This window comes from Kwoniella pini, chromosome 6 (assembly GCF_000512605.2).
Source record: "Kwoniella pini CBS 10737 chromosome 6, complete sequence".
NCBI classification, from domain to species: domain Eukaryota; kingdom Fungi; phylum Basidiomycota; class Tremellomycetes; order Tremellales; family Cryptococcaceae; genus Kwoniella; species Kwoniella pini.
In genome coordinates, this window is record NC_091721.1 from 601,687 (window position 1) to 623,453 (window position 21,767).

A 21,767-nucleotide genomic window follows, 5' to 3' on the forward strand; every position below is an offset into this window, starting at 1 on the left:
TCCTGGCCGTTGAACTCCATTGGCCTTCCTTTCCAACACTTACTGATGGTCAGTCCGGAAGGCAAATATTCAGATTGGTGTTGTCACCGAGTGCTTGGTTCCCCTTCGTCGTTCGGCTTAACCCAACACTTACCATTATATAAAGGTTAAATCACGCTCCAGCGAGAAACCGTCCGTCATCATCTGGTCGCTGTTCCATCTCTCTTCCCATCTGCCATACAATGACTCATCCTCAGTCCCAAATAACGACAAATCACGCTACACGTAAATCATCTTTTGGCTCAGTATTTGTTGAATCGCCTACCATCGTATCAGCCGATCAGATACGATTGCACGATCCTACAACTGAAATCTTATCAAATGGGGACCTCAAGGGCAAATCCAAAGCCAAAGATCTAAGTTATCTGATTATATCAGGAGGAACAGGTGCAAATTCAATAGCTAGTGCTTTTGGAAATTCACCTGCTTTCGTTTTACCTGTATCTGATGATGGAGGATCAAGTTCAGAAATTTTAAGATGCTTTGGTGGACCCAGTATAGGTGATATACGTGAGTGATATCTTTTCGAAACGCAATTTTACGTTGCTTACCCGAAGATAAACGACTTACAGGCTCAAGGCTGATCCGTCTAATTCCTCTTGTCGATAATCCTACTAGCAAAGATGATATTGAGAGATTGGCAATTTATAATTTACTCGCTTATCGCTTTCCATCATCTTCTTCCGAAAAGGTAGTTAGAGAATTATGGCATGAAATAGTTGAGGGTAGAAGTGATTTATGGGATGGTATAGGAGAAGATAAGAAAGAGTGTATACGTGGTGCGTTTGCGTTATTTCCGAACTGAAGTTGAAACGATGATGACTAATAGACTATTTTCATATAGCATTTCTCGTACATTTTCAAACTCTTTGTCTTAAACGTGCACATAAAAGATTCTCATTTAGGAATTTCTCACTTGGAAATGGATTTTTAACCGGTGCTAGAGATTTATTTGGAAGTTTACCAAGTGCTATTTTCCTTTTCAAATCTATAGCAGGTGTTAATTCTGGTGTTCAAGTTATTCCTGTAATAAATACTAATCAGACTGTTACTATTGCTGCTCAATTGGTGAGCCTACCAATGAACCTATAATTCTACTAAAATAATTGATAATTTTATCTTTCAGTTAAATTCGACAGTACTTGTGGGTCAATGTAACATATCTCATCCTACTACGCCAATCACCCAAGGTTCTTCCACTTCTACAATGTCAACATCAAACGTACCATCTGCTGCGATTACACCGATACCTGCCAAAGCGAACATTCCAGTGAATATACGAAATCATTTTAGAAGAGATTCAAGAACTTTCGATACTCCGGAAACTGCATTCACGAGTCCGCGTAATACATACATTGAGACATTTGGTCAAATTAATGAAGGCTCTGAAGGATGGTCAAAGTCAAATCCAATAAATAATAATAATGAAAGTGGAGGTAATTTAGGTTATAGAAAAGGTGAAGAAGAAACTCCTTTAGAAAGTAAGATTGAAAGGGTATTTTATATTAATTTATATGGTCAGGTATGTAATAAATTTTAAGTCATATTTATTTTTTGTGATTTAATTTTTTATTTTTTGGTGGAAAAATAGGAAATATATCCAGAACCTAATTCTGAATTTATTGAATCATTAAATCAAAGAGATATTTTAGTTTATTCTTGTGGTTCACTTTGGACTTCAATTATACCTTGTTTATCATTAAGAAATTTATCAAATCATATATCTAGTTCAAAAAGTTTAAAAGCAAAAGTTTTATTATGTGAGTTTAATTTTGGAAATTTGAAGAGATTGAACTCAATATTAATCAAAAAAAAAAAGTAAATTCATCAAATGATAGAGAAACTCCAAATTATAATGCATCAGAATATTTAATAACAATTTTTAAAATGTTAAATCATTTTAATCAATCTCAACTTATTAATCTTAATCAACAATATAATCAATCAAATTTTAATAATAATGAAATTAAAATTTCAAATTTAATTTCTCATATTGTTTATTTAGAAGGTAGTAAAATTCAGATTGATAAAGAAATTATATCTGTAAGTTAATTATCTAAAAACATATCTCAGGTTATGACTAATATATGATTAATTCATTTTTTAGAATTTTGGAATTAAATTAATTCAAGTTTCAAGGGATGTACATAAATTCAATTTTGATCAAGGACAAATACCTTTATTTACTCCGGAATCTGTTGAATGGGCAATGGAAAAGGTTTTAGAAGATCCTTAAATGATATTGTTATTTTCCATTTGTTGTATTAGTATGCACCGGAATGACTATCACTTGCAATACAAAGAGAGTGTTATAACAATATGTAAAGTGACGAATCGTGCGTAGCAAAAGGAATATGAACCGGTAAGATGTAATATGCATTTCTCAGTAAATACTTTCAAACTACATAATTCATCCTAGGAGACCAAATTCTTTTCTTACTTGACAAAGGTAAGAATTGCTTAAGCAGCGGTAGGTTTGGTTCCTGGTTCGAAAGTGTAGGTAAGACCACATTTACCACAAGATTGTCTATCTTTGTGCCAAGCCATGAAGACACCGGCACCACATTGAGGAGCAGGACATTCTCTTCTAAGTCTTTGGATTTTACCATCAGATCCAACTTTGTAGTATTTAAGAATGGCCATCTTGACCTTCTTTCTCTTGTGCTTGATCTTCTTGGGGGTGGTCTATAAATTAAGAATATTTATATTTGTCAGCATATACTACTAACCTCAGATGATTAATGGTTGGAGTGGCGATAATCGAATTTATGTCAACTTCTCGAAGAAATTACAATGGAGAAAGATTGGTAACGGTAGTTACTTTATGGCGAATCATGAAAGATACTCACGTAGTTCTTCTTCTTTCTCTTTTTAGCCATACCACCTCGCAATCTTAAGACCAAATGAAGGGTAGATTCCTTTTGGATGTTGTAATCGGAAAGAGTTCTACCATCTTCAAGTTGTTTACCGGCAAAGATTAATCGTTGTTGATCAGGTGGAATACCTTCTTTGTCTTGGATTTTAGATTTGACATTGTCAATGGTGTCAGAGGACTCAACCTCGAGGGTGATGGTTTTACCCGTAAGGCTATAGAAATCGATTGCACATTATAAGCATTTCGTACAACCAGGAGTTTCCTTAGGGAATTGATGAAGAACCTTTTTGTACTCACGTTTTGACGAAGATTTGCATCTTGATGAGCCTTTGTCTAACCAAAAATGGATCGTCGAGAAAAGCTTGAAAGAAAAGGAAAAGATTAAAAAGATAGATTGAAGATGAATCAGCTTAAAGTGGTGCTAAACCATGGGAGCGATCGTGAGCTTGAGAAAGGATTTTTCGAATGGAATCAAATTGGAACACCGAGTCGGCGATATATTGGAGAATGTGTTGTGGCAAAAGAAGTCCTTTTTTTTTGGAATCACGCGCTGCTCACGCGCTCATCTTTGCCATCATACAGATGCATGAGTTCTGCAAGCGCCGGCGTAAATCCTAGGGGAATGCATGATACATACAGTGCAGGTCTCATTAAGGGGAACGCTAGATAGTATTTATACAAAACTTCTGAGATTCGCCGTAGAATCGACCCGGTCTAGCACACAGAATCTTGCAATTATGTGGATTGACCGGAACGATGCCAGTGGTTAGCAATTAGGCTACACTCTATTCGTTATATGTGGAACTGATCATTCCGGTATCCATCGATAATACGACTCCCTTTCTTTAATTGGGAGATACCTGGAGTAGAATTTGCTCGCACCTCTGACTAATTTGTAACTATCTAAATCTTCCTTGACTTCAACTTTGTAGATATTACCATCTTCACCTTTGATCTCGTATATCCCGGCAAGCAATATACCTTTATTCTTCGTAAAAACCCCGTTCACGAAGTTAAAATTCCTTAAATATTGATTGGTATATCATTGATGGGATCGTTGGACATCGGATTGTCGTTATTGATTTTCGGTGAGTATTAACTAGTTACAGACGTATTAGAGATTTAGCAAGCGCCGAAAAGAGCAAACTTCCAAGTTATCAGTGCTTGATCCCTGAGATCCTTGTCAGTTCTGCGAGACTAAACTAAATCGGCGAATGCAATGACGATAAGCATAGAGATAATTGAGATCTACAAGTACATCACAACAAATCAGACCCCCAAGCAAGTATATTCAGGAATGATCAATAAAGTTAGTTATAGGTAAAGCAGGTGAGACATAACACCGGGAAATGCAAAATTGCCCTTACACTTGCTTTTACAGCAACAAAAGTTCTGTTATCCAGCTTACAAAGTGAGCCCTATCATGGTGCCTTAAGGTTTAAAAACACGGTTCTCGGTATTTGCCACTAGCGGAACTTGCCACTTTGAGCATTACTCCACCCTAACATTCAAATTAACCATTCAATCATCTCATCACAAGCGCACATACACACTCCTCCTCACCACCACCACCACCACACTTCTTTTCATCAAATTCACCTTCTAAACTTCCTTTCTCTTTTCTTCACCTTACCTACGCTCATCCTCATCCTCAATACCTCCTCATACCCTCACGCTTGTCACCTGTCCGACTCCGTTCATACCTTATACCTCATACCTCTTCCTTCACTTGACTCATCCCACCTCTTTACATAACCTATACCCGCCTTCGCAACCTCATCCATCATGTCTGATATCGCTCCAGGTAAGTCTGAACAACTTTCTGCGCCCCCCACTCTCACTCGTATGAGTTATGCTTTCAACTCTATACAGAGCTGTGACCAACGTCACGCTGGACTCCCTGTTATCGATTGTCTGGATGCTCGTGCTGACTTAATCCCTTAATTTCGTGCATTCTCCTACCACATCCATTCAACTATCGCCGCCATTAACACCCCTCGCCTACTGTAGACCAAGTCTCCCCCAAGACCTCTCAAGAGGCTACCGCTCCTCCAGCCGCTTCTCCTCCTACAACCGGAGCCACCGCTCACACCTCTGGTGAAAATGGAGAACACCCTCTTTCCCTTCGATCATTGGTTTCAACCAAAGAAGCAGGTATCATCATCGGTAAAGCCGGAGCTACTATCGCTTCCATTAGAAACCTCACAGGTGTAAAAGCTGGAGTATCAAAAGTTGTACCAGGTGTACAAGATCGAGTTTTCAGCGTTTCAGGTGATCTTGAATCAGTTTCTTCCGCTTATGCCGAAATCGCTCGACTTCTCCTTGAGACCCCTCTTTCCGATTCTTCCCTCCCTCCTCCACCTGTAGGATCATTCACTTCAATCAGATTACTCATCTCTCATAATCTTATGGGTACTGTCATTGGAAGATCCGGTCTCAAGATCAAACAGATTCAAGATCTTTCCGGTGCAAGAATGGTAGCGTCCAAAGAGATGTTACCTCAATCTACCGAAAGAGTAGTAGAAGTCCAAGGTTCAGTAGATGCAATCAAGACTGCTGTCGCTGAAATTGCTAAATGCCTTCAAGAAGATTTCGACAGAGGAGCAGGAACTGTTTTATATCACCCAGGAGCAGCAGGTGATGCTGGTGTTTTAGCTGGTGGCTTAGGTGCTCAAGCTGTAACTGGACCCACTGGTGGTATTAGAAGAACTTCCGTTGCGGCAGGTTTCGGTAATCCCTTCCCTACAGGTGAGAGAAGAGGATCAGGTGTACCTCGTGCATCCATTTCTGGTGTTTCGGGTGGACTTGGAGGTTTAGCAGGAATTGGAGGTGAAAGAAGACAATCTGAAAACCCTATTATCAACCTTAATGATCCTAACCTCCGAACTCAAAATATTTCTATCCCTAGCGATATGGTCGGATGTATCATTGGTAGAGGTGGATCTAAAATCACCGAAATTAGACGTCTTTCCGGTTCAAGAATCTCTATCGCTAAAGTTCCTCACGATGAGACTGGTGAAAGAATGTTCACCATTCAAGGTACTCCCGAATCAACCGAAAGAGCATTGATGCTTCTTTACTCTCAACTCGAATCTGAGAAAGAACGACGTGAGTTACTGAAACGGACTTCTCCATGTGAGCCAAATCACTGATGGGTATTATGTTAATAGGGGTTAACCAAAACCAAGATGGTCAAGAGACTGCTTAGATGCATTTTTTCACGCGCCGTCAAAAACAATTTTGTTTTTCTTTTCTCATCCACCCCCTTCCCTTGTTCACATTTATTCTTCGTCATCTCGCCCGTCTAAATTTGTTCCTGTCGTCCGTCTTTCTCTATCAATATCACAAAAAATTACACTACTCTCTGTTTATACGCCAAATTCCGCCTCTTTTCACTTTTTCCTGTTTACAATCTTAGTTTCAATCTTGTGGTACTATCATAGTAATCAGGTAATCATCACCTTGAGATAAGAATACAATTAGCTTTTCTCATCTTTCGGTTCTAGGTTCATAAATTATCGATATCTTTTTTACTTTATGTAGATTTGAAATTGGCATATAAAGAACTGCACAGTAAATGACACGAAATGACATGCAAATTATACATATTGTATATGCTTGTGAAATGTATACGATCGGCCAGAAATCACAGAGCACATGATGCATGATGAAAGTTGAGGTATTGTCATTACGAGTTAGTATTCATGGGGTGTGGTTAGTGGATTTAACATTATTCGATTATATATCCCCACGATTTAAGCCGTATGAGTGGGGCAAGCTTTTTAACTCGTGGTCCTGATGTTGACAGGTTATCTCAACCTTAAACTTGGTTCCGGTTAAATCGCGTTCTTCCGAAGGTGACATCGCCAATAATCTGATTGTCTTGAATCATATATACCATTTCAGCTACACTATTATTAGCTATAACAACAGATTATCCTCGTAATTCGCATCAGACGTAGTACTTCACAATACTTGACCGCTTAAAAAGCTCGATAGGTGTATTCTTTGTGGAATCGACGACGACTGTCTTACGACGACGGCTAGGCTATTTTTTACTTTGACGTACGAGATTACATATACCAATTGAACCTAGTTATCGCTTGGAAAGTAGGTACATTAGAATCATGGACATATAGCAGCCGAGTTAAAAAGGTGAGGATTCTTCTCGTCTTTTAACTTACATTCATAATAGATACACCGTTTGAATATTTCTGAATTTGCTGACATAACCCCTGTTTTTCCTGCGAATTTCATTGTAAAAATGGCACAATCACAGATGAACACTTTATCTCGACTAGACTCATATGTCTTTTCATTCTTTACCTTTCCTTCGCGATCACCTTCTTCATCCAAAATACCATTACCTCGAAATGTAACCCCTCCACCAATACCATCTTCTTCTACTTCTTCATCATCATCATCATCTATACCCCTTCTTAATCCTAATTCATCACCTAGATTATCAAATTTACCACCTACTCCTAGACCTAAATCTCGTCGTAGACCTACACCTTCAATCCATAGACGAAAAAAAGGTATAATTACTACATATTCTTCAATAAAAGTACCTCCTCCAACTACACCGATTTTACTTCGAATAGCATTAGTATTATGGTCAATTCTACTTTCGTTTTGGACAAGTTTAGTTGGTGAAACAAGATCAGGTAGAAGTAGAACACGTAAAATACGGAAAAATAAATCAACAAGTAATGGTGTAGGAGTTTTAAGAGAATTAGGTGAAAGTTTAATGGTTTCAGCAGGTATATCTGAATCTAATAATCAATTACAATTACAACAAAAACAACAACAACAACAGAAACATAAACGTTTATCAACAATTTCTAATGAAATTGAAGGTTCAGGTAGTGAAATTGAACGTGAATTAGAAAATAGTTTAAATGAAACTTCTGATGAAGATGAAGAAGATGAAAATTGGATTGATCCTTTAGTTACTCGTGCACCTTCAAATCAAGATTCTTTAGAACAATCACCACCTTCTGATAATGATTTTACAAGTACAATAACAACAACAATTGAAGATGATGAAAAACGAAATAAAGATCATGCCAATTTTAGCTTTAGATTGAAATCTGCTCAATCCAAAACTTCCGATTTGCATATAATTGATCCTTCACCTCCAGATACTATTAGAAGAAAAAGTTCAACATTGACAAGTTTTCGAAGACAACCTTCTCCTCCTTCAATCTTATCAAATCCAATTCCCAAATTATCAATACCCACTATTACTCAAGTTGAGGAAGAAAATGAAGATTCGCTTACACCTGTCTCATCAAAAACGCCAACATCTACAGTTGGTAAAAAATCATCAATATTAGCTAATCCAATATCAACTTCAATTCTTGATCCAACTGTACCTGCACCTATAAAAAAGAATGATTCTTCAATTTTTCGTAAAACGAATTTAATGAGTTCTACTCTTTCAACAACAACGACAACAACAACAGGATCAATTAACACAAGAATTCCTAGATCAATTTCAACAACACCTTTTCATTTACAAAAAACTTTAATTTTAGATTTAGATGAAACTTTAATTCATTCAACTTCAAGACCTTTAAAATCTTTAAATGGTAATGGATTTTCTTCTTCAGGTGGAGGAGGTATATTAGGATTAAGTTTAAATGGATTTAATAGTGGAAATAAATTTAATAGAAGTAATAGAGAAGGACATTGTGTTGAAGTTGTTTTAAATGGAAGATCAACAATGTATCATGTTTATAAAAGACCTTATGTTGATCATTTTTTAAAAAAAGTGAGTATTGTTTTTTTTTAAATGTTTAATAATTGATTATTTTTTTTTTGGTTATTATTTTGGCTAATTCTTTTTTGAAAAAAAAAAAAAAAAAAAAAAAAAAGGTAGCTCAATGGTATACTTTAGTTATATTTACAGCATCAATGCCAGAATATGCAGATCCTGTAATAGATTGGTTAGATTCAGGTAAAAATTTATTTTCAAAAAGATTTTATAGAGAATCATGTCATTTACAATTAAATGGAAGTTATATAAAAGATTTAAGTTTAGTTGAAAAAGATTTAAGTAGAATTTGTTTTATGGATAATAGTCCAATAAGTTATAATTGGAATAAAGGTTAGTTTTATTTTTTTCTTTTTAAAAAAATAAATAAATTTATAATTATAATTATAATTATAATTGAATTGAATTGACATTTTAATTTTTTTTTTTTTTTTTTAAATTTTAGCAAATGCTTTACCTATTGAAGGATGGACTTCTGATCCAAATGATGAAGCTTTATTACAATCTATACCTGTTTTAGATAGTTTAAGATTCGTTAATGATGTTAGAAGAGTTTTAGGTATAAGGGGATTTACATGAAATCATTCAAAATTAGATTTTTTTTTTCTTTTTTTTTTTTTTTCAAAAACCTACTTGATTTGATTTTGAAATTAAAAAAACATAATTTAAAATGTATTTATCTTTATATGTTGTTTAGAGTTTCATCTTTTAGGATCAAATTCTATAAATTGCATCACATATATTTTGAATAAGAATTATCAAGCATATATACGCAAATTGCGGTAACATTTCTATATCTTAAAGAATCAATTATCGATTCTTGATTTTACCGCATACACAAGATGAAAGGGTATTTATGCATCCTTTAATTATTATACAACATAATTACATTTAAACAGGACCGACGAGTTGAAATAGTAATCTCCTGACTATTCCACTCATAGCATCTGGTTGATGCTATCAATCAATCATCAACATCAGTTAATCAACAATCTATAGCTATTTTAGTAAACTTCAACATACCTTATAAGCATCCATTACCATACCCATAGCTACTGCTCCAAGGATAGTCTCACCAAAAGGTACAATAGGTACCCATGCTCTCCTTCTAGCGCTTGACCAAGCTGACTCGAGAGCTCGAGGTAAGACATACATTGCTACGAGAATTATTAGCGTTTTTTTAGTTCCAAAGCATCACCCATAGCTTACCCAACTCCGCTCGACGTTTCTGCATGACGTATCATCAGCTATCTGCCTGAGAGTCGAATTTTCGAAAAACAACAGAACTCACCTTTTCCTCAACTAGTAATGACAAACAAGTACTGAAACCCATCAACCAGAATGATTCTTTCCTTTTCAGCAAATTGGTGAGAGTCTTTGTTCCCCAACCTTGTTCGATTGATTGTATCCTCAAACAGAACAGCGCTAGGAGAATTGTTTTATGAGCTGATGGAAGTATTCGTTCTAATTGCGAAAGCTTACATTGATATATAGCTACAAAAACACCTAAAAACGAACAGCTTCTCGTTATACCCCATATGGCTCTTGCTAACATCCGTAGAGGATCTCGCTGAACATGATGCCGACGAAGGACCAACATCGGTATGAGGTGTAATGCTGAGTATACAGGAAGCATGAATCGCTATCCCACAGTCTTATTCAGCTTAATTACTGGTAGTAAGAAGATTGATCGGAAGGGGTAACCCACGAATACAGCGAAGAAACGCCTGAGATTAGTTTCTGTACAACTATCGACCCAAGGATGTACCATTTCACTGATGTAATCGTTAGCTGAAATGCTTTATCAATGATAGGCCAGCTCACCAGGGTACCGCAGCTGGGTGTAGACCCCCTTTGATCTTTGTCATGAGCTCCTGTAGAACCTTCATATTTCTAGGTGTGATGCTCTATCATAACAGCGGAGTCAGCTTCTGATAAAAGCAAACCGGTTTTTGAAGCTTACTTGATGTGCCATTGCTTTTTCCACTTGCAGTGGTTCAATGATACTCTGTCTAGTGATCGTTCGATTCGCATTTACTGCAAAAGAAGGTACTCTTGACGCTTGCAAGATCCTGCGAAGGTACGATAAATCAGCAGTTGTGCCTTTCTCCTGATTGTCAAAATGATCAAAAAGCTAACCAAGCACTATATTCCTTAGGTATAGTCTCCGGACTGCATAGCCAAGCAAACATGATCTGACCGCAACATGCTCCAAAGACTAGTAAATCTCCATGAGGTATATGTATTCCCAAACGCGGTGTGTATTGATTATAAGAAGCTTGCAATCCTCTGACGAACATCCTAAATTACCGAATCGAATCACAAACATCAGCTATGCCTAGCGCGCCATGATCCACCTGGAGCCAGTCAAATATCAATACGACTTACTGTTGGGCAACACCCGTTCTCCTACTTTGCGATTCCCATAGCAATCCTAAACTACCCACTGCTCCAGCTACAGCAGCTTGCCATCTCCGTTCCCCTTCATCTCCTTCGCGTTCTGGGGGTCCGAAAGTAGGTTTGTTGAATATCCCATTTTTTAATCGCCGCTTGTAATATCCTAAAGGTGGTGCGAGTCGTAAAATATGCAAAGTCAAAGTATTCAGGAATGTAAAAGTTCCTAACATTGCACCAAACCTAAATGGCTCTTGTCCGAATATAGCATGTCTGAACAAGGCTAACTTTAAACGCTTATTTCGTATGTTTCGGAATAATGTTAGGAGTACATTTACACCTGCTCTAACGGAAAATGCCAGCAAGAATGATCCTAAATACAACATTAGCTTAATCTACCATTCAAAGGACAAACCCTTGATGACAGCATTCTCGTAACTCACTTAGACCTCTTTTCAAGGCTAATATACCTGCTCTCTCGGGATCGCGAGGCAGAAGTTTCTTCTCATCTTGAGCACGCCACACTAGGTCTTTACCGACCTTCGACACTTCTGCTAATAATTTATCTCTTTCACCTGAATGATTGGCCGAGATGAGGAGTAACGAATCAAGGGAAGCCAGCGAGAGGGTTCGACGTATTTGGTCGGCTCTATCAAGAATGCGTGATCAGCTATACAGCAATAACACTACTATGAGTGGCTCAACCAGAACGTTCATCAATACCCACGTTTCTGATAGGTTAGGTGTTCCTGGATCACTTCTTAGGTAATCCACTTGATCTTTCGGTATACCTCTTGTTCCTTTAGATTGTATAGGACTACCTTCTTCCAGTGATCTTCCAGGAAAAATGATATCTCCAGCGGCAGAGCGACTAGGTCCAGCATATTGACTTGGACTATGATCTAAAGAGGTGAATCTTAGTCGTTTCTTCTCTCGGCTATTCCCGTTTGTCGAGCCTGTCGGACCTGTCGAAAGGGTCGAGGGCGTTCTACGTAAGCAGGATGTATGATTCGAGGATGATGTGGGACTGCTCTCGTTGGAAGAAGTCTGTTCTTCCTCATGAGCGTCTACCGCTGTAGAGGTTTCCAATGGAGAAGCCTTGCTTTGATGAAGATGATGAGGGGAAGGCGAATAATTGGGCGGAGGAGCAGTCTTGGATCGATGATGGTGTGTTGATAATGGTGGCGAGTTGAGTGGAGTAGGTTGAGGTGAAGCAATTGTTGCTGGCGAATTGAGGCCTGGTATCAAGTCGAGGCTCGAGAAAAGGTTAGGTGGGGAAGACATAATATTAAAGATTGAACCTGAGACAAATTCACGTTCGAGCAGTCAAGCCGAAAGATAGATCCAGCGTGAAATCCTGATCTATATCTTGATGTTGTTGTTGATAGACTAACATTGGAAAATGAAGTAGGATATCAACAGTGGTATGATTAGTGAATAACCTGAATAACCGATAATTCATTGCGGGTTCCCCAAAGAATTAGATAACTCAGAATGTCACGTGATTGATACGTGCCTTCAACAAGTAGTTCCCGAATGTAAGATATAAGTAAAATTAGTGACCCATTTAAGCAAAAGTTGAAGAGCATTAATTAGCAAGAATCACAATTATTTGTTTTCGAGGTTAAAGATGGTAGTATTCAAGTATTATTGAACAAAAAATATCAATCTATATCATCCAGAGTCAGTTCATCGATACCTCACAGAAGCCAAGATGTCTCGGTCATTAGATGATACTCGTCGGCATGTGCAAGTCTTGCCCGAAAGGATAGGAGCAGTGAGTCTCCTTCCGTCATCACACTGCCTGCCTCGTCTAAATGTCACGAAGACAAAGTCCAGTGTATGGGCTTTCACATTCAGTTGATGTCATGTGTCTTCGCACAATCTGGTTCAGCTTGGACCTTTTGATGCGCGGAGACTTACGATATGATGTTTTCACAGGTCGCTGGTTCCGAATTTCCAGGACACTACCCAGGAGAAGACCACTCATGGAACTTGCAGAAGTTCAAAGAGGTGAGCTTCTGTCACAAAACCTGTACTTGGAAGCTGATCGTTCACACTGACGCTTTTACCAATTGATAGAACCTCATTACCTCCGTTCAACGTCTAACGCCTTCAACAGTAGAATTCGACTTGGTAGGAGTAGACGCATCCATTGCCAATGCATTAAGGAGAGTAATGATTGCGGAGGTGAGTAATGGTGACTAATTAATGCGGATTCAAAGGCTTTAGCTAAAGAGTGTCTTATCTTCGTATAGGTCCCGACGATCGCTATAGAAGAAATATATGTATGGAATAACACTTCAATAATGCAAGACGAAGTTTTATGTCATAGAGTAGGATTGGTACCGTTGAAAATAGATCCTAGGTCATTGAAGTATAGACGTGAGTTATTGAAGCAAATATCTTTGAGATAAATCAATTTGGAATTATAGAAAATCGATTAATCTGACAATTCAATAATCGTTTTTTTTATATAATATTCAGCTTCACCACATTCAGCACCACATGAAACAGATACAATAGTATTTGATCTTTCAGTTAGATGTGATAGAAAACCAGGAGTAGATAAATCAGAAAAAGATCCTAAAAAATTATATTATGATTCAAATGTTTTTACAGGAATGATGAAATGGTCACCTTCAGGAGATCAATCAAAAAAATATAAAGGAAAAAATCCAAAACCTGTTGATAAAGATATTTTATTATGTAAATTAAGACCTGGACAACAAATTGATTTACATTGTTTCGCACGTAAAGGTGTAGGAATGGATCATGCTAAATTTAGTCCTGTTGGTGAGTCAATTTTCAAAAAAAATATAAAAAAAATCAATCTTTAATTGAAATTTGGAATTTTAATTAACATTAAATCTCCATTTATAGCTACAGCTTCATATAGATTATTACCTCATATTATATTAAGAGAACCAATTCCAATAGAACATCAAGAAAAATTTAAAAATTGTTTCCCAGAAGGTGTTGTTGAAATTGAAAATGATCAAGTAGTTATAAAAAATCCAAGAAAAGATACAGTTAGTAGAGAAGTACTTAGACATCCTGAATTTTCAGATAAAGTTTCATTGAATAGAATAAGAGATCATTTCATTTGTAAGTCTCAATTCATTTCCAATCAAAAAGTTGAAATACAATCTTCTGTGAGAAGGATGTGAGGGAAAATCAAAGGAAAGACCCTCTAAATTTTATCTCCGCGATCATATTATTTCTTATAATTTTCAAATTTTCTCTCATTTGAAAAACAACTAACCATCTATTTATTTTATTAAAAATATAGTCAATGTAGAATCAACAGGTCAATATAATCCTGAAGAATTAGTACCAGAAGCAATTAAAATCCTTTTGAATAAAATTACAGCAGTAGAAGAAGGTTTAGATAAATTATTCGCTACTGAAGGTCAAGTTGCTTAGGGATGATTTACAAAATTCGATTGTGTTGATAGGATATTGTACTATTATTTTTCTTTTGAGATTTCTACTATTAATGCATACATAGATGAATCATAAGAATACAACAAGTACAAATATAACAGGAAATTATTGATTATTTGCCATTCGAGCAGCTTTGAATTTAGAAATTTTTTTAGGTTTTTCTTGTTTTGTTATGTCAAATTTAGAAGATGAAGGTAAAAGATTTGTTATGATTGAAGGAGGAGATTCAGGAACTAAAGGTATAATAGGTATTATTTTTTTATCATTATTTTTAATTTCATCTTTAATATCTTCTTCTTCATTCATTTTAAAATGAAAATTAGATTGAGATTCAGATTGATTAGTAGATAAAGAAGGGGGTAATGAATTTAACCATTCTTCATCTTGTTTTTCTTTTCTTTTTAATTTTTCATTTAATTTATTTTTTTCATATTTTGAAGGTGAATCAAAATTTGATGAAATTTCCAATCCCATTAATTGTTTTTTAATTTTATTTCTATTTTTTTTTCTTTCTTCTTTATCATTATTATTAGAATCATCATCATCATCATCATCATCATCAGAATCTAAATTTTCTTCACCTGGTGCTAAAACAAGATTTCCATTTTCTAATTTACCAATTCTTATAAATCTTTTTAAATCATTTGGTTTTGGATTAATTATCATTGGTATTCCTGTATTTTTAAATCCTTCTTGTTCTTGTTCATCTGTGGAAACACTTGGTAAACCTAATAAGATATTTCCCATATTTATTTGTTCTTCTTCTTCTTCTTGTAAATTTTGATTTAATGATTTATAAGCTTGTTTCTTATGATATTCTAACGCAATTTCTCTTGCTAATAAAGCTTCATCTAAATCATATTCATCTTCTTCTCCCGTTGAATAATCACTATAATCTTCATCGTTATCGTCATCATCATCATAATCATCATTATCGCCATTTTCAAAGTCTTCATGGCTATCAAGTGCATTTGATGTTGATGCCAATGTATCTGAAGATTTCTGTTGAGCAGACTTAGTTATCCTTTCAATAATTTTCAACCCATCAATTGGAATTGAGGTCGTACCAGATCGTTCTTTGACTACTGATTGAACTGCCGTTTGAGGCGATTTCTCAATTACACCTGATTTAATAGTATTCGTACCTTTACTCTCGCTAACTTTGGGTAAATTTGGTATTGTATTTTTACTAGAGCTTGAAATATTATGAGCATTTGGAGCAGAAGCGTCAATTTCAGGTTGTTTCAATCGTTGTGAAAACAAACTTTTCTTTTTGGGTGTAAGAGCTGAAGCATTGATAGGATTTTTATCAGAAGATGAGTTTTGAACTGTTAATTCAGTTGAAGTAGATTGACGAGTTGATGATGAAGTTAAAAAACCTCTTTTAAATCCTGCAAAACCCTCATCTTTACTCTTATTTTGAGGAGTAGGTATAATAACAGGTACAGGATTTGGAGTGAATTCATTTGTTAAATCATCTGATTCGGCTAATGGTAAGGGAAATCCGAATTTATTTAACGATGATATTGAATTTTGACCAATAGCTGGTGAAGCGGGTGGAGAAGGTAAAGATGGATCAAAAGTCACTGACTTCTTACGTGTAGGTGAATGAGGAGGCTTGAGAATTGATTTTGCGGGTCTGTTTTGAGAGGATGATGGTGATCTTCTTTCTTGTTTGGAAGATGAAATTATTTGATCAGATGATAAAAGTCCTTCTGGTTGCACCGTTGGGTTTGTGGATGCGGATGCGGATTGAGAAGGTTTAGAACGTATTATACCACCTTTAACTTTAATCGGTTCTAATTTCATCTTAGAAGTAGATGTTTCATTTTCGAACTCTTCATCACTCGAAGTATCTTCGTTAAACAATTTACGACGTAATGCTGCTCTTCTAGCAACAGCTTCAACTGAGAAATAATCATCCTCTTCTTCTGCAGATAAGCTTGAAAACCCAATTTCGCTTTGAGATGGTGGTGGAGGTGGACCAATAGTTTCACCAGAAAGAGTTTCTCGAATTTCGTGAATAGGTAATCCTTCTTCATTTAAGGTCTAGTAACAGATTCACCGTTAGCTACAGAGGGAGATAAATAAGATTGAACCAATATATATGGAGCTTACCGTATCATCTCCAGATGAATTATCAGTTTTTCTTTTATTATAGTTACTCTTCTCATCGTCCAGTAAATCTACTAAAGAAGCATGAGGTGATTTAGGTTGGTTAGGCAAATTAGGAATTTCATTATCGTTTGATTGAATTTTCTCAATACCTTTTATATTTTTATCAATATTTATCATTTGATCTTTACTTTCATTTTCGTTAATTGAATTATTATTTATTAAAGACGATAATTCATTTTGATTTTTTTCATCCCCAATTCTAATAGTATCATTATTACTACTATTGTTATTGTTATTTAAAATCGGATGAAATCCAATAATTTCTTCTTTTGTCGATGATGATGATGATGATTCTTTTTGAAAAAAATCAATTTGATTTAATTTTTTAATGATTTCTAAATTTGAATTACCTTCTAAAATTAAACAATGTTCTTCTAATAATCTTTTTTTTCTTCTTTCAATATAATTTAAAGTTTCTTCTAAATTCATTTCAATAAACCATTCTTTATTTATATTAACTTTTAATTTATTTTTATTATTTAATAATAATTTTCCTTTTAAACTTGCTTTTGTTCCTAAAGGTATTTTAATATCATTATTATTATAGATATCAAAATCTAAATATTGAATTTTAAGTTGTAATGATAATAAATCAAGTGCTTTAATATGTGATTCAATTGTAGAAGAATCTGGTTTAATTGGTAAATTTAATGGAAATTCAGACATTTTGTCAAATTGTCCATTTACACTTAAACTTTTTGATGTCTAAATCAATCTCGCTTTTACTGTGATTCCGTTTGATTATGAGAAGAGTATATTTTTAACATCTGTATTGATCTTTTCGAATTCGCTCGATGATGGAAATGACGAAATTAACAGAAATGAATAAAATCAACAATCCCAAGTAAGTGCAAGGCGGATTTCTCCGCTACCCGTACATAGCTGAGATTTGTATTGGTGCTCATAATGTCATGTCAAAGTTGCATTCATGCTTAAAATCAATGTCCACATTATTCACTCCAGCAATGATGGAGCTCATTATATACATGACGAAAACTATCAAAAAGTGAGAAGAATGAAAATGCCAGGATGTCATGTATTGTTATGTTCAATCAACAGAAGAAAAACGAAGACAAATAAGTTCGTGCTTGTGAGCACTTCTGAACTTGTCGGATGTTTGGGATGGATATTATGCACAGGAAAGGAGACCGGAAATCTGAATCTAAAAGCTTCTACTCGGTTGTTACTGATTTAGCCAAGTTTCTAGGGAAGTCAACATCTACACCGTTCATGATTGCCAAGTCTATACACAAACCCATAAAATCAGCATGTATGGAGTTCACAGTAATATGACAGGATACTTACGGTAAGATAGCAGTTGAAGAGGAATGACGTTGATTAAGCCTTGCAAACAGTCAACGGTTTGAGGTACTCTGATACATTTAGCAGCGTCCGAAACAGTCTCGTCATCCTCGTTACAGATAATAACTAGCAGATGTATCAGTTGCTAGCTCGTAATTTCAGCAGAACCTGACAGACTCACTAGGTCGCCCCTTTCTCGCCGTAACTTGAGCCAAGGCAGATTGAACTTTAGGATAGAGCGAATCTCGAGTCATTATGAAGATTACGCTGTCAGACAGTATCAGCTGCTACGCTTGGCGTTCAGGGTGGCCCAGCTGAAAAGCATTGACTTACGGAAGGTGTTCGTCGACCAAAGCAAGGGGACCGTGTTTCAACTCTCCAGCTAAGATACCTTCAGAGTGCATGTATGAAACTTCCTTGATCTTCAAGGCACCTTCCAGACAGGTTGCGTCTATTCGAAGATTGGCGTCAGTCATTATCAAAGCAGAAGGCAAGCAAGGGGAAAGCAGGATGTAGGTCAGAATTACCGAGATAGACAAGCGAACAGAGGAAGGACAAGGAAGGACAAGGGACTTACATTGGTAACCTCTACCCATGATCAACAAACTCTTTTCCTTCGCCAGCATTGTCTTGGCCATTTCTTGTAAGGCCTTATCCATAGCCAAGACTTTTCGGATTTGGGCGGGGATATCGTGAAGACCGTCAATGATCTGTTGTCGTCGAGCAGTCTTGATGATCGAGTCGTCGGAGAGTTGAACAGCCATCATGACCAGTGCAACATATTGCGAAGTGTAAGCTTTGGTGGAAGCAACACCAATTTCAGGTCCAGCATTGATGTGAATACCAGCGTGGGTTTCTCGGGAAAGGGTCGATCCTACGGTGTTCACCACACCCAAACATAAAGCTCCTCTTTCTAAGCAGTATCTCATGGCCAAGATAGTGTCGGCAGTTTCACCAGATTGGGACACGAAGATAGCTACGTCGTCTCTGAAGACAGGTGTTCTTCGGTCGAGGAAATCAGATGCTAATTCAACTGCTACGGGTATATCGGTCAATTCCTCGAAAACACCCCGAACGGCGATACACGAGTGATAGGAAGTACCACATGCTACGAAAAGCAATCTTCGTCCACGCCTGATAACTGGGAGGTACGCCTTGAGACCACCCAAGAGAACTTGTCTTGTATCGAAATTGACTCTTCCTCGCATGGTGTTGACGACGGATTCTGGTTGCTCATAGATCTCCTTCTGCATAAAGTGGTCGTATTGTCCTTTCATGATCTCAGCAAGCTCGATTTCGAGGTGCTCGATAGCTCGTACCGAAGAGATCGTGTCATCTCTTCGTAATCGGTGGATGTGAAGCTCTGCGAGATGTGTTTGTCAGCATGTGACGCTGGGAAGATGATGAAATCACATACCTCCTTCAGCGATATGCGCAATGTCATCGTCTTCAAGGTATAAAACCCTTTTAGTGTGTTCGATAACGGCACTAGCATCCGAAGCGACAAAGAATTCGATAGGTTGGGGCATGCCGTCCTCAGAGAGGAAAGCTCGTGATTGGGACCTTCGGAGTTTAGGACCAGCAGTGCTGTGTCCATCAGCCACCGTATTGGGTACGGCAAGGAGTCCCGCAGCGTCAACTCCATCAACTATGCACAATAAAGCCTGTCAGCCTTATTTCGGCGTTGACTGAATAATCAACTCACCACGCTCCTCGTTAGGCAATTCGACATCTACGAAGTCAACCTTCAACTTCCTGTCTGTCTTGACTCCGATAAGTAAAGGAGATCCTCGTCTAGCGGCGACAATCTCGTCAGGGAAGTGGGTGGATTTGAACACAAATGCGAAGGAACCTTCCTATTGATGCGAAGTACGGCTCGTCAGGGTTGTTCATTTCATACGATCATCAAGATGATGGTTCGTTGTCGGGGAAACACGCAGTGGAATAACATACAAGTTCCTTGACTACAGTCTTTATAAGCTCGGTAAAGTTCAATCTCTTGTGAGGTTGACTGTCCCAAACGTATTTACATAGAACAGCGACCGCTTCAGTATCGGTGTCGGTGTGGAAGGTGTATCCTCGCTTTAGGAGAACAAGCTTGAGTTCCTTGTCTGAGCAGAACAGGTCAGCTTTAATCCTTAAGTCAGTATATGGAGAAGCTTACAATTGGTGATGATACCATCTATTCAGATAGAGAATATGGCCGTTAGTCAGCTAGCGCGTCTAGTGGACAATTTTGGAAAAGCGAAAGACTCACTGTGTACTAAACTGAACTCGGTGAGGGCATTGGAGACATGAGGGTGACAATTAGTGTTTGAAGGTACACCGTGGGTTGCCCATCTGGTGTGAGCCATGGAGGTTTGACTCAAGAATACCTTGTTCATATCGACTTTATGAGGTTCATTTTGGGGGTCATCGGCGGGAGAAGGTGTAGCGGCAGCTTCGGCTATTTTGTCTCTGAGGGAAGCAACTTTTCCGACTGTTTTGAAGAGGATCATGGGGGAAGTAGGGGTGTCTCCATCCACTCCGATACCTATTATAGTATCAATAGCTCGGTCAACCACCTAACTGCTCTAGGGAGAAAATGTCGAGCTCACCAGCAGAATCATAACCCCTGTACTCCTGTCGTGCTAGACCATTGATTAATACATCACAGACGTATTTTCTATCTTTTTCGACTAGGAAAGAACAGTAACCGAAAATTCCTATACCAAGCAAAGTATCTTTTAGCTGACACGTCTTTTGTACCGTTGAACATGCGGATGACTTACCACACATGATGGGTCAAAGTTATTGGTGAACAGGAAATATAAACGAATGAAATTCAGATGTGAATGATGCTAAACTGTAATGATTGTATATATTCAATGTAGGGTTTTTGTGAGGTTTATTGAAGAAGATTCAGTAAAGGGGAGTCCAGCAGTGTCGAGTGAAGCGTTTTGGTCACGGCAAGCGGTACCGAGGAGAAGTATGACAGGGCGCAGAACGGATAGATAGGCCAAGTGATTGATGGGGGGAAAGATGCGTGAGGAAGACAAAGGTATGAATTGATTGTGAATATTCGTGTTTGTGTAGATTTGAAAGAGCGTTGTCACGGAAAGGAAGCTAGATGTCAGCCGTACCCTCGAAGTAGAATATGTGGACTGAGAAGATAAGTGTATTGTCGCAAATAAAGCTTCTTATGATGCAGGAGAGAAAGAAAGGATAGAACATGGACGAGGCTGTGCCGCATAGCTGTATGAGAAATGAAAGGAAAACTCACCTAGAGTGAAGAATAAACGCGATTCCTTTGTACCTCCTTGTCTTGTTATTCTTCCCGAATGAAGAGTATGTGTATATGTGATATGCTTGGTTATGAAGAAGATGTTTAGTATGTACGCAGAGGTGAGAATAAAGGATGAATTGAATGAATGTAGATTTGACGATAGAATAGGTATGACACTACGTCAGGGATTGGAGAAAAAAAGGTAGGCTCGTGAACAAACGAACCAACGCGTTTCAGATTGAGGGTTTATGAGGATATTTAGTTGAATTCTTGGGGTATGATATGATTATTCAAGAGAATGGGATATATTCTATTAATAAGTGGCTAATGCTCAGCAGTCAAGTGAATAAAAAATGTAATGAATTGAGAATGTTTAAACTTACTTTTGACTATTGAAAGTTTTGTTTCATTTTGGCTTTGGTGATCAACTAACGGCGGCCATGATATCGAATAATTGTTTTGTGTTGCTGAAAATAAAAGTCACCAGG

The 21,767-nt window shown here is 37.2% G+C and overlaps 8 protein-coding genes across 8 annotated transcripts; 4 read left to right on the top strand and 4 right to left on the bottom strand.

Moving 5' to 3' along the window:
* Window positions 1-221: 221 nt before the first annotated feature.
* On the top strand, window positions 222-2,275 carry I206_104681 (uncharacterized protein; the record flags this gene model as incomplete). Its single annotated transcript, XM_019153984.1, has 7 exons — window positions 222-549; window positions 612-818; window positions 884-1,107; window positions 1,166-1,561; window positions 1,631-1,799; window positions 1,859-2,082; window positions 2,147-2,275. 7 exons carry the CDS (start codon window positions 222-224, stop codon window positions 2,273-2,275), a joined length of 1,677 nt encoding a protein of 558 aa, XP_019012724.1.
* Window positions 2,276-2,499: 224 nt separating this feature from the next.
* I206_104682 (ubiquitin-40S ribosomal protein S27a) lies at window positions 2,500-3,231 on the bottom strand (the record flags this gene model as incomplete). The annotated part of the gene is made up of 3 exons (XM_019153985.1): window positions 2,500-2,724; window positions 2,889-3,126; window positions 3,212-3,231. The coding sequence occupies 3 exons, from the start codon at window positions 3,229-3,231 to the stop codon at window positions 2,500-2,502; spliced, it is 483 nt and encodes a 160-aa protein (XP_019012725.1).
* Window positions 3,232-4,699: 1,468 nt separating this feature from the next.
* On the top strand, window positions 4,700-6,122 carry I206_104683 (uncharacterized protein; the record flags this gene model as incomplete). The annotated part of the gene is made up of 3 exons (XM_019153986.1): window positions 4,700-4,718; window positions 4,925-6,022; window positions 6,085-6,122. 3 exons carry the CDS (start codon window positions 4,700-4,702, stop codon window positions 6,120-6,122), a joined length of 1,155 nt encoding a protein of 384 aa, XP_019012726.1.
* Window positions 6,123-7,193: 1,071 nt separating this feature from the next.
* On the top strand, window positions 7,194-9,272 carry I206_104684 (uncharacterized protein; the record flags this gene model as incomplete). Its single annotated transcript, XM_019153987.2, has 3 exons — window positions 7,194-8,690; window positions 8,795-9,026; window positions 9,139-9,272. The coding sequence occupies 3 exons, from the start codon at window positions 7,194-7,196 to the stop codon at window positions 9,270-9,272; spliced, it is 1,863 nt and encodes a 620-aa protein (XP_019012727.2).
* A 312-nt stretch (window positions 9,273-9,584) lies between these two features.
* On the bottom strand, window positions 9,585-12,371 carry I206_104685 (uncharacterized protein; the record flags this gene model as incomplete). The annotated part of the gene is made up of 12 exons (XM_019153988.1): window positions 9,585-9,650; window positions 9,717-9,850; window positions 9,903-9,921; window positions 9,985-10,118; window positions 10,176-10,335; window positions 10,402-10,468; window positions 10,518-10,600; window positions 10,657-10,765; window positions 10,833-10,994; window positions 11,082-11,460; window positions 11,531-11,736; window positions 11,815-12,371. The coding sequence occupies 12 exons, from the start codon at window positions 12,369-12,371 to the stop codon at window positions 9,585-9,587; spliced, it is 2,076 nt and encodes a 691-aa protein (XP_019012728.1).
* Window positions 12,372-12,801: 430 nt separating this feature from the next.
* On the top strand, window positions 12,802-14,513 carry I206_104686 (uncharacterized protein; the record flags this gene model as incomplete). Its single annotated transcript, XM_019153989.1, has 7 exons — window positions 12,802-12,864; window positions 13,029-13,100; window positions 13,170-13,277; window positions 13,346-13,472; window positions 13,575-13,883; window positions 13,971-14,195; window positions 14,380-14,513. 7 exons carry the CDS (start codon window positions 12,802-12,804, stop codon window positions 14,511-14,513), a joined length of 1,038 nt encoding a protein of 345 aa, XP_019012729.1.
* A 126-nt stretch (window positions 14,514-14,639) lies between these two features.
* Window positions 14,640-17,378, bottom strand: I206_104687 (uncharacterized protein; the record flags this gene model as incomplete). Its single annotated transcript, XM_019153990.1, has 2 exons — window positions 14,640-16,583; window positions 16,653-17,378. The coding sequence occupies 2 exons, from the start codon at window positions 17,376-17,378 to the stop codon at window positions 14,640-14,642; spliced, it is 2,670 nt and encodes an 889-aa protein (XP_019012730.1).
* Window positions 17,379-17,884: 506 nt separating this feature from the next.
* I206_104688 (glutamine-fructose-6-phosphate transaminase (isomerizing)) lies at window positions 17,885-20,792 on the bottom strand (the record flags this gene model as incomplete). The annotated part of the gene is made up of 12 exons (XM_070202986.1): window positions 17,885-17,955; window positions 18,018-18,140; window positions 18,196-18,281; window positions 18,348-18,465; window positions 18,592-19,377; window positions 19,432-19,662; window positions 19,720-19,870; window positions 19,968-20,125; window positions 20,179-20,196; window positions 20,272-20,547; window positions 20,612-20,719; window positions 20,786-20,792. 12 exons carry the CDS (start codon window positions 20,790-20,792, stop codon window positions 17,885-17,887), a joined length of 2,133 nt encoding a protein of 710 aa, XP_070059087.1.
* Window positions 20,793-21,767: the final 975 nt, after the last annotated feature.